The 14,242-nt window shown below is 30.8% G+C and overlaps 2 protein-coding genes across 3 annotated transcripts; one reads left to right on the top strand and one right to left on the bottom strand.

The window, feature by feature from the left end:
* Positions 1-685: 685 nt before the first annotated feature.
* LOC100791487 (uncharacterized) lies at positions 686-5,188 on the bottom strand. Its single transcript, NM_001254358.2, has 7 exons — positions 5,093-5,188; positions 4,248-4,394; positions 3,964-4,003; positions 2,913-2,951; positions 1,790-2,164; positions 1,421-1,476; positions 686-1,145 (listed from the first exon to the last, which is right to left on the bottom strand). The coding sequence occupies exons 2-7, from the start codon at positions 4,368-4,370 to the stop codon at positions 993-995; spliced, it is 786 nt and encodes a 261-aa protein (NP_001241287.1). The 5' UTR covers positions 4,371-4,394; positions 5,093-5,188; the 3' UTR covers positions 686-992.
* Positions 5,189-8,547: 3,359 nt separating this feature from the next.
* On the top strand, positions 8,548-12,708 carry LOC100795897 (DUF21 domain-containing protein At4g33700). 2 transcript variants are annotated; one of them, XM_003543064.5, is made up of 11 exons: positions 8,548-9,162; positions 9,644-9,720; positions 9,810-9,893; positions 10,200-10,313; positions 10,445-10,531; positions 10,799-10,938; positions 11,040-11,127; positions 11,567-11,640; positions 11,756-11,880; positions 12,107-12,366; positions 12,450-12,708. In XM_003543064.5, exons 1-11 carry the CDS (start codon positions 8,985-8,987, stop codon positions 12,492-12,494), a joined length of 1,272 nt encoding a protein of 423 aa, XP_003543112.1. In that variant the 5' UTR covers positions 8,548-8,984; the 3' UTR covers positions 12,495-12,708. The 2 variants fall into 2 exon arrangements, with proteins under 2 accessions (XP_003543112.1, XP_006594657.1); XM_006594594.4 differs by lacking the exon at positions 10,445-10,531 and having other exon boundaries at positions 8,654-9,162.
* The last annotated feature ends 1,534 nt before the right edge of the window (positions 12,709-14,242 follow it).

Consider the following 14,242-nt stretch of genomic DNA (forward strand, 5'->3'; position numbering starts at 1 on the left):
CAAAATAATTACCAAACATAATTTATAATTAAATGACACTAAAAACTTCTATACCATCAATACATATATTATTTATTTTATTAACAAATTTATACTATAACTCAAATTAATAAATTTATACTATAACTCAAAAGATTGGTATAAAATTTTATTGTATTCAAATGAGTAGGAGTGAAAAGGATCAATTTAACAGAAAAACTCATGTTCAATTCCTACTATGTACAAAATTTTCTTACGCCAGCGATTATCATATATCGCAACAGAAATTAATCTCTTACCTAATGGATTAGGAGACACTTATGATCTATCTATATATATATATATATGGTACAGTTTGTGTCATAAATTTGATCATAAAAATCATTGAAATAAATTAAAAACTTATAAAAATCATAAACTATTTTCATGAATTTAAACAACTTTTGTAAACCTTTTGAAACACTTACTAAACAATCAACAAAAGTTCTGCTGGTTTTTCTATGGAATGATGCACCCAGTTAGTGTCCAAATTCTTTTACTCAACTTCGAGGTCTCATGGAATCACAAACAAATAGTCACACACTCACTTATATAGTTTTTTATGTAAGGTCATTATTAATTGTGAAAGTATACGTAATTTCTGGAAAAATATTGAATCAGTGTACAATGAGCTACTACAACTACTATATATAATACGCAAAAGGACTTGAACAAATATGGTTCCCCCATCATATACTATAGATGAATTAAATGTGTCAAATCAGAAAGTTTTCTAAATAATAAATAGCAGTTGTGAATACAAAACATGTGGAACACCATCAAGACAAAAATAGTTTACAATCGGTTGCCAATAAAATACATTAATAATTGAATCTAAATAAAATATGTCATCACCATCGAACTACAATTTCAACAGAATATATGAAACTTTGCCCTTCGGGTGCTGACGATGCCTATCTCATCAGCATGACTTCTATCCATTAAGTGGAGTATACAAATAAGACAGTGAAATTTCAAGGGTATGATTTGAGGTGAAAAACTTGGCATGCTGGCTTGTATGCCTTCTTGGTTGAAGCCTGTTCATACTTCTTTCCAGCAGTATCATTTTCATCTAAACTAATCTGAACGAAAAACCTTATCCACCAAGATGAACTGCGCAATTTGGCCTTCATAAAAAAAGAATATCAAATACCAAAAAGGGAGAAGCTGAATTAATGACATTATTTTGAGTAATACTTAACACTAGTCAATAACTTCCCATTATTACTATGACATGTGCAATATGCTTAGTTCTTGGCCATCCCAAAAAAAATGCACAACGGGTAAATTTGCAATATAGTTGATGATGGAGTCACCCGTCATTAACAACATAATTGCATGTAGTTTAAATGCCCATGTTGTAAAAAAAGCACCAAAATTCAATAAAAAAACAGTCACTTACTGGACGACCAAATTTGGCCACTTCTTCACCTCTAGTTTTCTGCTGACCTGGATAACCTACACATGAAAATGAGAAATGAGGAGACAGAAATCACAAGTGAATCACTGGAGAACTCAATTTTCTATCACATTCAACATGAGTTGTGGTCTTAGGAATGATAGTAAAAGATCATGATTTGTAGACAATAAAAAACTGTTAAGATCTTCAGTTTATCAGGACTGCAATTGCCCACTAGGTCCTGGGGAATATGAACCTAAGCAGCCAAATAAATATGCCCTAATAAATGCTTAAGATAAATCAAGTTTTTTACTAAATTCAAATGAGCAAAAGTTTGAACCAATAGAACAGAAGCTTCATGGGGGAATGTACCTGTAAAGATAACAACACCATCAGCAGACACTCTCACCAACTCTGGCAGGGTTTTATTCAGATATCTTGGAGATAAGTAATCCAATGCATCTGACACAATAACCAGAGAAAATGACTTTGCACGATATGGTAGAGAAAACTTTATATCAGCCACACGCACAATGCCCTTGCGTACAAGATTTTTACACTTTGCACCAACATCATCTAACTCGTATGGTTCTATTCCCCAAGCCTCAGTATCCCCTTCTTCTAACAAACTAGATACCACAGAACAAGAGTCAGGGCCAACATGCAAAACCTTATGCATGCTGTCTCCATATGCTTTCTTCAAAATGGGCAATGCTTGTAGGACTTCCAATGAGCACGATGCGCCACCTGCATAGGCACACTAGAGCTGTTTGAATTGCTAAGAATTGTACCAAATTTTAAATCAACAATTCTATATTAAATATCAATGAATATGCACTGACTTATAGTACAAAAAGATGCTTATAATGTCTAAGATACAAATTGTGATGCAATATCATCCAGTTCCCAGTAAGACTGCAAGAGTATACACAACAACCACACAGATAAAAATGCAGCATCATCAGGTAGCCTAATAATCTTTATTGGCTCATATGTTTAGGACAATAAGAAGCGCTAATTTGGTTTCTGCATTTTCTGTTTCCATTTTCATTAAATATAGAAAATATTGACGAAATTAATGTTATAGGGTTTAAGAGAAAATTTTATATACAAATTTTCTAGATTGGATTGGAAATGGGAAATATAAATTCCATGCCCCTTGCTCTTTGTTGGTTTTATTTCCTCTTGATGTTGACAAAACTTGAATGGATACAAATTTAAGGAAATGATAATTGAACATGTTTCCTAAAATCAAATATACCATAAACCAGCAAAAGTTATTAATAAATTGAAAATGTGCTTGCTGATGGGAGACACCGACAAAAATTAAAAATTAAAAAAATAAAACAGAAAGCATTAATTTTTTTTAAAGGAAATGAGAATTTTCAATAATTCTTTGCAAGTTTGCCATAGTTTCATATAAACATGATGTCTTACATGGAGAATGTTCTGTAAACATATTATTTTTCAATGACAAAAAGACAGTTTTATTTACCTTCAAGTTTTACATCCTTAATACCACCGCTAGCTCCACCTGCCATGTGACCAAACAAATCAGAGTGAATATCAGTATCAATGGAATTTTATAGCGAGTTCACAAAACAGAATATCTTCATTGTTAATTTATGCAGTGACGTCTGCCAATATTCTTTGTATTTTACATAAATATTTTCTTGCTAAAGTTGACAAATTGAGAATGACTGAATGATCAATGACAGGAAGACTAGGTCTAGGATCTATGAGGCAAGTGCAATATGTATTGATCAACATGCCAATGTAACTAGTATCTGTTTGGTTTCCTATTAAGACATAACTTACATTAAAATCTTTACTGAATTATACAAGGTGATAGAGGAATTAACACAGTTCCCTTTACAATTTCTGGCTAATTCACCGAATCTGGTGGATATAAAATAAAAAAAAATAATCAGCAATTCAGCCAAACTCAGAAGAGGATTTGTGTTCACTCTTCCAAACTGGACTACCATGTCCGTTTGCCTTGCTTATGGGCAAGGGTGGCACATAGTTAAACAACGGAAGGGATTTAGCCACCTCAATATTCTTTCAAAATATGAAAGTTTACAAAGAACTTTTATTTATTTTTCACTTTTAAAGCATGGCCTCTGCAAAACTCTACAGTCTTTTCCCCCTCTAACTCTGCTACTGCTTATGGGTAAGTTGTTTTATCACTCCTTGTGTATAGCCTGAGGCCAGAGCTGCTATACATATGTTCATTTGTATTGCTCATTTTTTTCAGTTACAATGTTACATTGACTGTATTCATTTTGGGTACTCCACTGTGCTGTTTGGTTGTTCCTTGACTGTAGCATTCTCTTAATACACATAGTCTGGATTCAAACTTCTTAAACCCAATGAAGTTGTAGGTCTAAAAGACTATATCCAGAGTCCGAAGTTCACATCATTTGGTATTTTAAACACAATATTTGGATGGTGGCAGATTCAAAATCCTTCTCTTATTATTTGATTAAAGATTTTTTCTTTATGAGGGATTCAGACTTCCAAGTTAATAGAGCTTAGTTACAAACCTGAATTGCTGTAACAATAACCAATCAGGAGGATTGCACCCTGAAAATTTGTAAATATCAATTTATTAAATACATTATGTGTTGACCACAAAGCATTGATGAATATACTAAATAAAGTAAACTGAGTTAGAAACAGAGGGAGGAACAAGTAGGAAATATCTCAAATGCAGGATCTGTCTGGTGCGCACACAGTACATCAAACAAACACAAAGAAACATTGCACATTAAAACAAATGATATCAGACTATTTCCGTATTGAGATACATATTTCAAAGAAAATATACCACAATGACAAGCCCAATAGATAGTAGGGGAGAGTTTTGAGATTTGGACTGGATAGATGCAACAAATGGTATACTTCCACCATCACCTAGCCGACGCGAAGGATTTACTGGCCTCCTTGACATGATAATGGCAATGAGCCTTCAGACCTATCACAAGTTTTGGCAACAAGCTCAGTTGTGGTGCTTCAAATAAATATAATTGTTTCTGGTGCCAAAGTAGTATGACTGTAAGTATCTGCTGCCTAAGCTGTTTTCCAAGAGATAATTTTTTTTATTGAGAAATAACTAATAAGCACCGAATAATAATAAATGCTAAAAGGCTCCACATAGCATGGTCAGTTATTAATCCAATACAAGATACTGTATACTTGTAACAAGAATCTGGGGCTATCTCTCCACAGATCCAATTAAACCGATGCAATTAGCATAAGGAAAAAAGTATATTCTGCAGTGCCAAGTACCAAAGTTACACACAGCAAAATTCGCCTAACAATTCCATCAAACCCTGTATGGCAAAACGTTTTTTAAAAAAAAGGTTTCATATCACTTCCCACAGAACACATAACGAGGGAAGTTGCTAATCCTATTTAACGAACCCATCATTCATGTATTCAGAAGACGAACAAGTAAAAAGCAAATCGATCCAAAGGAACTAAATCCAGAAAAAGGGGTTAAGCTGTAATCGAGTATAGATCGAATTGAGTAAGTGATATACCTCAGAAGGAAGTAACTAAAAAATTGAGCAAGTGTAATCGTTTAGTACATAAGATAAGAGTGCATCATAAGCAAAGTGTGGTAAGCATGGAGAAAGGAGAAGATTGAAGGAAAATAGGAAAAGATGTTACCTAATAATAATAGTGATGAGAAGTGAAAGAGTCACCACTCAGATCTGTGCAGTGTGCTCTTACTCTCTGTCTCTGCTGTGACTGGAAGAGACTCTCAAACCGGTGGATTCGGGTTCATGCACTAATATATAATTTTTCTTTTCCTCTTTTTTATTTGTTTTCTGATTATTTCCCTGTTGGGTTTGTTATTTGTGCACTCGCTACTCGCTAGTTACTAGTTTTCCACAACTTCATTCTGGTTGTAAATCTAGTTATGGTCCTTCGAAGGAACTTTACTTCTTAATTTTATCATATGTTAAAATTGAGTTTCTCAAATCAATTAACAAAAATTATTCATATATATATATATATATTATTTTTACTATCAAAAAGTTTAGCACAAATATAAAAATAAATGCATCAATAAGACATTTAAGATTTTTGAGTTTAAGAATAAGATGATATGTTTGGTAAGTTTTTTTAGAAACACTTCTAAAAAAAATAGGAAGAAAAAAATAAAATGAATTTTTTTATAAATTAAAATAAACTCACAATTAATTAATTTATAGAAATTATTTCATATAATTTTTATAAAAAATAAGAAGATATTTATAAATTAATTAATAATTAACTAATAAAAAAATAATTTTAACTTATAAAAAATATTTGATTTTTCTTTCTCTTATAAGTATTTTTAAAGAAACTTACACCATGCTCGAATATGGGTCTACGCCTTTTAGTTTGTTTTGTTAGCTTCGGCTGGCCTTTTAGCCCGATGGGCTTATGCTATGCAAGTGGCAAACGCGTCTGTTGAGGTGTTGCTAGGTGCACCAGCATTATTGCTGGTGCATCCAACACTTAAGATAAAATGACGAAAATACCCTTTATCTGTAAGCCTTTTAAGTTGATCCGTATCAACCTTATGGATCAACTTGATCCGTACGATTTACGAACCACCCTCACGCATACCTATCACAAATACAAAAATAACACAGGGACAGTTTTGGTATTTTAAAAAATGCTAGGTGCACCTAGCAACACTCCATCTGTTGACAGGCCCCGGTGCATGTTAGTCTGTGACTATGGATTGAGTGATTTAGGATGGAGACAAATTAGAGGCAGTGAAATGAAAATTTGAGCAAGAAAGGAAATAGGAAGGAGAGGTTTTTAAATTTTGGAATGATTTATGGTGCATTTCTTTTTAAAAAAAAAAATATATTTTTAATAATATAAAAAATAAATGATAAATATTTTTTTTGTTAAGAAAAAATAATAGAGTAAATTTTTAATTAATATAAAATATTATTTACATAATTGATGTATTTATTTATTTTTATTCATTCAAACTAACAGAGAGAAATATTTTTACTTTCTTCTACTTATTTCTGTTCATATAAATAACACATTTTTTCCATTCTATTTCTTCTCTGTTCTTCTTCTTCTTTTTTCCCTTTTTATATCACTTCTAATCCAAACAAAAGTTCGAAAACCTACTCCAACAATCATGAACCGTTGTAATGGTAAGAGGAATTCAGGAAAACCTCTTACTATATATATTGATATGAAACTTCGTTCTAAAGTTTTGTTACAGCGATAGGAATAAATCAACAGCAAAATATTTCAAGCCAACTTTTTCAGTATTTAAATCACTTTTCAATGAATAGGTAAGTAAGGCATTAAGTACACATAAACAAAAATAGAGGTCCTACTTGTACTAAGGGGGAAAATGACTCTTTAAATTTGGAAGGGTCATCCACGAAAATATAGAGTACCTAGAAGGGTTAAATATCCAGCAGCAATAAGGTTTTAACTTATATTGTAACTTTGACACTATTTAATATTTTTAGTAAATAATTTTATTAAAATTTCATCATATAAATTATATTATCAAATCTTATACTAATCCAAAACTGTTTAATACTTTATATATATATATATATATATATATATATATATATATATATATTAAAAAGTTGAGGTAACGTATATTTTGAAATTTTATAAAAAATAATTAAGAATCATTTTATTATATTTTTAATTTTATAATTTTGATAAAATTTAACAGAAACATTAAGATAAATATTCTTATACTTCAGTGATTAGATAAATTAAAATATATTTAATATAAAGTTATTGATAATAAGTAGTATAAAAGTTGGTGTAACTTTTAGCGATAAAAGTTAATTTCTTCTTCATCTTTTTTTGACAGAAAGTTAATTTCTTCTTATGTGCATGAGTGCGTACATTTAACTCTTCTTAAGTGAAGAGTAATATGTGTAGTTTATTCAATAACTTTTTTCCAAATGATGATATTTTGTTTTAGATAATAAAGTTTAATTACAACCGTTAATGGTTAAAATTTAATAAAGATATATGTATAACAAACTTTGAAGTTATTAAAAAAAATAAAAGTGAAATTTATATAAATTTTATCTTAACATAAAAATGCATGTTAAGAAAATTGTATGATAGAGAATATTGTTAAAATTTTCTATTCAGAAACATACAGAATAGCCACACACACAACATTTTGAACACTCCGGTGCATCGGAATCAAATAAAACTTTATACGTTTGCATGATTCAAGCTCCACTTTGATAATAAAAAAACAGAAAATATAACTTTCAAAAATATTTCTATAGAAGTATTTTTTCTTTTAATATATTCTTTTCAGAAAAGTTATTATTTTTTGTCAGTAAAAAAATTATATTGTCTAATTAATTAATTAACAAATTTTTTTAATATGACTTTAAAATAAATATTTTTAAATTAGATTGTATATATTATTTATTCAAAATAAATCTAATCACCTCGAAACATTTTAAACATGTTTTTCAATAGAAAGAACCTATTTCTTTTTTTTTTTCTTAAAAGAAAAGAAAAGAAAAGAAAATGTAGGAAACAAAACAACCCCTCCACACTGCTTGGTTGGAATGTGTATGTATTGTACTCTTGTCTCCTTTTCTCCTTTTCTCTGATTCTCTTTATCTTCTCTCGGACGAGTAGTATCAGGGGGAACATTTATTTACCAAAACAAAAGGACTTATATGATGTAGCATGATTATGATTCGTAAATAACTTTGTTTTTTTTTTATAGTAAAAAGCTAATTTAATCCTTTATTTGTGTATATAGAAATTTAAAAAATTTAAATAGATAATAGTATCTCAAGATCTTGAGCTCCTGACTGCATATCTAAGTTATAAAAGAGAAAAATATTATTTACCAAAAGGGAAGAGAATAAGAATCAAAACTAGAACATTTCTCGTAGTTGTGCTGTGTTGTGTCAGCATGAGAACTAGTAAAGGGCATTATCCGACGCAAAAACACATGGCATCTTTATTAAAATGCCAAGTTGTGGTGGGTCCCTTCTCTCGCAAGCCACATTATCGATTCGATGACTATGATCTCTCACCGACCTAAACAAATAGTACTATACTTGTAGAGTGTTAAGTGTTGAAAAAATAATCTAAATTGTGTTGATTCCTGATTCCTGATTCCTGAATAGAGGAATGTGTTACATGGCGGATAATGGTAGATAAAAAAAATATATTAAGTCTCATATTAATTAAAAATAATAATCATCTTATAAATCAATTTTATGAAATTGAATTAGACTTATAATTTATTTTCTTGACATTATGTTATGTTAGAGCAACGCTAGCATTAGCATTAGCATAGATTTTGCAACGCTGTCTTCATCCGATATCAACCACTCTCAAACAAACCGAACACTCGTCCTCTTTCTATCTCATTTCATTTATTAAACAAAACCATTTTTCAACAACATAATTCGGACACCCTTTATAGCAATGGAGTTGGACCTCTGATTTCTCTAACTCTAGCTAGGATTGAGAAACAAGAACAATATCAACGACAACGAGTTGAAGAGAGTGGTTTTTTCAACTTTTAATAATGGCGGTGGAGTATCAGTGTTGTGAAACTCAGTTTTTCATACGGTTATTGATAATTCTGCTGCTTGTGTTGTTTGCTGGATTGATGTCAGGGCTCACTTTAGGACTCATGTCCTTGAGTCTTGTTGATCTTGAGGTTCTCGCTAAGTCTGGCACCCCTCAGGATCGCAAACATGCTGGTAATTTCTCAACATAATAATCAAAACATGCGTGACTTCCTCAGATTTTTGTTTATTGTTTAAAAGTTTAAGCCATCTACTAACTAAGGTTAGACTTTTGAGCTTTCAACTTTAGATATATTTTTTGGAGGGGGGAGGGGGGTGTCAATTAGTTATGTAATATCTTTTTGATTTCTGTGGAATTCTAAAACTGAAATAAGGTTGCTTTAATCAGCTTTCTTAAAGTGACATTTTAATATTTGGAGAAAACAAGAAGCAGGGTAGAAAATAAAATCAAGGGTACTTGGTGATTTGCAGTTTTAATCCATCAATTTCTTGGATATATGTGAGTATGTGACTGTAGTTTTTTAATCATAATTTAAGCCTTTCCCTTCCCAAGGTAATATGAGAGAGCTTTGTCGCTGTAGAAATAGTAATAACATTGTTATGGATGTTGTTTTTGAATCTTGAGCTGTTTTAACTTGTGTTTTTGTGATTACAGCGAAGATATTACCTGTTGTCAGAAATCAACATTTGTTGCTTTGCACCCTTCTAATTTGTAATGCTGCAGCCATGGAGGTACAACTAAAAATATGTATTAGTGTGCATTTAATCAAATGTTTATGCCAAAACATCCAGCTAATATTGGATATGGGTGCTTTTGTCAGGCACTTCCTATCTTTCTTGATAGTCTTGTTGTGGCGTGGGGTGCTGTCTTGATTTCAGTAACGTTAATTCTTCTATTTGGTGAGGTGAGAAAGCTTTTTCTCCTTATATGTTTAAATAAAGTACATGCATATCACAAGTTAGAAACTGCGTACACTACACCCCTTTCAACAAAAACTGATTGGCAAAGTCAGAAGTTCATGTTCAATCTTGATTCATTAATAATTGGAAATAATTCAGACCAAATTTTGAGAAGTAGTTGATGTTTTGTTTTGTAAATCGGACTTGTTACTGTTCATTTTCCAATCATTGAGAATCATAGGAATATCTTTGGACTCAGTTGCTCTGCTTGCAGTGTAAAATTTCTCTGACTTCTGTTTACTTGTGTGTAGATTATACCACAATCAATTTGTTCTCGGTATGGCTTAGCAATTGGTGCAACGGTGGCTCCATTTGTCCGGGTTCTTGTATGGATATGCTTTCCTGTTGCTTATCCAATTAGCAAGGTGACATAAAATGAGCAGATTTTTTGTTAGTACTTTTTTAGTTTTATGAGTAAAGATGGACCCAATTTAATTGGTTAACTTTTTCTTTTCTTTACTTTCTTGTTTATTTTTACATTTATTTGGGGTTCCAGTTGTTGGATTATTTGCTGGGGCATCGACATGAAGCCCTTTTCCGCAGAGCTGAGTTGAAAACACTTGTAAATCTGCATGGCAATGAGGTCTGTATCAGACCTTTATGATGTTTTTGGATTGAAAGAAAGGCATGCATCAAATATATTGATTCATTGTCTCTTGAAGTTGAAGACTTGTATTGTATCTGTTCTCATCTTGTTTCTTCATCAGTATGCTGCAGTTTACTTTCCAATGTGAATAATGTCACTGAGGGTTATCTTACCTTCTTCTCTTGTGGTTATTTAGACTCCTTCACTATGACACTTATGCTTCCTTATGTTGTTGCTGTTCCATGATGAATTGTATTATATTAGGCTGGAAAAGGTGGAGAACTGACACATGATGAAACCACAATCATTGCTGGAGCGCTTGAACTCTCTGAGAAGACAGCCAGTGATGCCATGACTCCCATAACTGATATATTTTCTATTGATATTAATTCAAAGCTTGATAGGTAAGGACTCTATTTGTGACTCAAAAAAATTACAAGTTCAAACTAGCTTTTGTATCTTATACAGCATTTTGTCATCAAACTGAATGCTTATTATTAAGCAGGGATTTGATGAATCTAATATTGGAGAAAGGGCATAGCAGAGTTCCTGTCTATTATGAGCAGCCTACAAATATTATTGGACTTGTTCTGGTATGTAATTATGTATACAGTCACTTATTTTTCTTTATTCCTTCAGTATTGAACAGTCATTTTCTGCTATGTGAAAACTTATAAAAACCACAAACAGTATTACACTAATTTCTTTAAGCTTCAACCTTTTAACTTTCTTTCCATCAAGATGATTTGCAGAAGTTAATTATTTTTGTCTGTTCGACCAAAACTATGTTGCTAGGTTTTGATAAACCCTAAGGCATCATTTTTCACAAATTTAGAAAATTTTAAAGCAGCTTAAATTGAAATTTAGCCTTGACATGTGACATAACCATTATTTGAGAGTCAGACTAAGATTTGAATTTATATTTCCTTTTCCTTTGCTCTACATATCATTTGTTTTTCTCCACGCCATCTATTTCTGTGATTGTACATTACATTTGCTTTAGATTTAAGCATGCACTCTTATTACTTTCAGGTCAAGAATTTATTGACAATTGACCCAGAAGAAGAAATACCCGTGAAAAATGTGACCATCCGAAGAATTCCAAGGTTTTTTTTTTTTTTTATGTTTTGCAATTTTTATGGATGATGTAATATAACCACCGAAATAAATGAGTATTATATTATCATACATTTATATCTAAATTATTACATATATTAACAGGGTTCCAGAAACGTTGCCACTTTATGATATTTTGAATGAGTTCCAGAAGGGCCATAGCCACATGGCTGTTGTTGTCAGACATTGTGAGAAGACAGGGCAACAGTCTTCCAACAATAATGCCGATGGTAAGCATATGCTGAAAGCGAAATACTAACCTGGAACATTTTCTGACACATTCTTTAAACATAGTATCATGTTAAACTAGTATTTATCTTTGAATTTTTCTACAACATAAATATTGAATCATTTTTGCATGACTGATATTGTATTGAATGAATATCAATTAATGCCATTAAATTCACATCATACTAAATGCTCTCCGTGTCTCTAATACCTGTCAAATGGATTCAGTGAGAGATGTAAAGGTAGATATTGATGGGGAGAAGAATCCCCAAGAGAATATGTTGAAGACCAAGAGGTCACTCCAAAAGTGGAAAAGCTTTCCAAACTCAAATAATTCGAATAGGGGTGGTTCCCGAAGCAGAAAATGGTCAAAAAATATGTACTCGGATATTCTGGAAATAGATGGAAATTCACTTCCAAGTTTGCCCGAAAAAGAAGAAGCTGTTGGAATAATTACAATGGAAGATGTCATTGAAGAGCTTTTACAGGTATTAAATTAATTTAGGTCACTCTAAACAATTTTATTTGCACTTGAACTCCTGTATTGACATCAATATTAATTTCTATGTAGGAGGAGATCTTTGATGAGACGGATCATCATTTTGAAGACTCATGACAATCATGATCTTTCTATATAACTAGGTAGATTAGTATTTCACAATCTTATCTTGGTGTTTAGATTCGTTTCGTAGGTAATTAGATTAGATAAATCAAAACAAAGTATTCGGGGATGTGGAATTAATGTGATTGGAACGCAACAAGCCATGATCCATGGGAGAATCTATTTTTGTTAATACGTTCACATCAAATTTTATTTTACATTTTCTTTATGCTATTTGTATCAACATCGGTATTTTATGTAAGGTAGAGGAGCATGCCAGCAATGCGGTATGAGACATAAATATGTTGATTTTATGATGCTTGTATTGATTGCGTTTGCGTATGAACCGAAAGGCTTTCAGATACAGTATACAATAATACATTTGGGCACATCCTCCATTCCTCCGTAATAATTGAAAAGATTCATGGGTATGTTTCTCAACCAAAAAAAATCATGGTTATGTTTTTTTTTAAAGTGATAATCATGGTTGTGTTGACTGTAATCCAGAATGTGAAATGGTTGAGACTTGGGTAAGTAATTAAGGTGACGAAGGGAGACAGTTTTTTTTTAAGAAATTTTTTAATTAATTGCACCTTTTCTTAAAATTATTTAAATTGCATTTTTCTTCTCCATTTATTTTATTATATATATCAAGATATTGAAGGGAAAAAAAGATGAATTTATTTTCAAATAAGATTGATTGAATCTTTAAAAAGAAGAAGAGGAAGAAGAGAAAATTATAATTTATGATTAAGAGATGTAAGTCGTTGTCACTTATGTTAACTTGATATATAAATAATGACACAAACATTAAATTCGACTTAAAAAATTTAAAATGTTTTTTAACTTAAAATTAAATATTAATCTTATAATAAAAGAGTGTAATTTTCAAAGTTAAAGTTGAATACAACATAATTTAAACATTTCTAGAGGATATGAGGTGTAATTTATTAGAAATAGAAATATGCTCGATAAGAATTGAAGGAAGTCACCATCAATTTTATTTAATTTAAGAAAATAAAATAAAATTTTTGAAGACAAGTTTGTGAAAATAAAATCAAAATTCTCATTCATTTATATAGAGGGAAGGGACTAGAGATTAACCTTCATAGCATTTTTAATGTAATAATCTAAAGAGGGCTACTTTAAAGTTCATGATGTAAGTGATAATAATTTAACATATTAAATTACTCTACAAAGTAAGTAGCGGTAAAAACAAATAATTAAATAAATAGGATTAATTACACTATTAAAGCATTATTAAATATTTATAAGAAAAATAGAAAATAAATTAAAAATTTATGTCTATAAAATAAATGCAAGGAACCCATAAGGTGTAATATAAGTAGCAATTAACTTGACTCCTTTAAACATATGTTGAGAGTTTAACCTCCAAGTATGTGAATAGAATAACACATATAAAGAGAGGAGTTTCTTCTTAGCTTAGACTCTATTTCTTTAAGAGATCAATCTCAGCTCCTGGCTGTGAGATAGCTTACATGAAGTTTAAATTGATACAAGGCGACTCAATTAATTAAATACTTTCTGTTCCAATGGAGTTGAAGACAGTGTACTTTTTTTTTCTTTTTTTGAGTGAAGACAGTATCCGCTATTCAAACTTCATTATCAATTGCCGAGTGGATAATATTATAAGTAAATGTATTAATTGAAAAATTAAATTAACTTATTTATTTTAAAAAAAAATATTTACAATTTTTTGGAAAGATAAAATAAAGTCGTTTGGAATAGAAATCAAAATAGTA

Source organism: Glycine max, chromosome 13 (assembly GCF_000004515.6).
Source record: "Glycine max cultivar Williams 82 chromosome 13, Glycine_max_v4.0, whole genome shotgun sequence".
Classification (NCBI taxonomy): domain Eukaryota; kingdom Viridiplantae; phylum Streptophyta; class Magnoliopsida; order Fabales; family Fabaceae; genus Glycine; species Glycine max.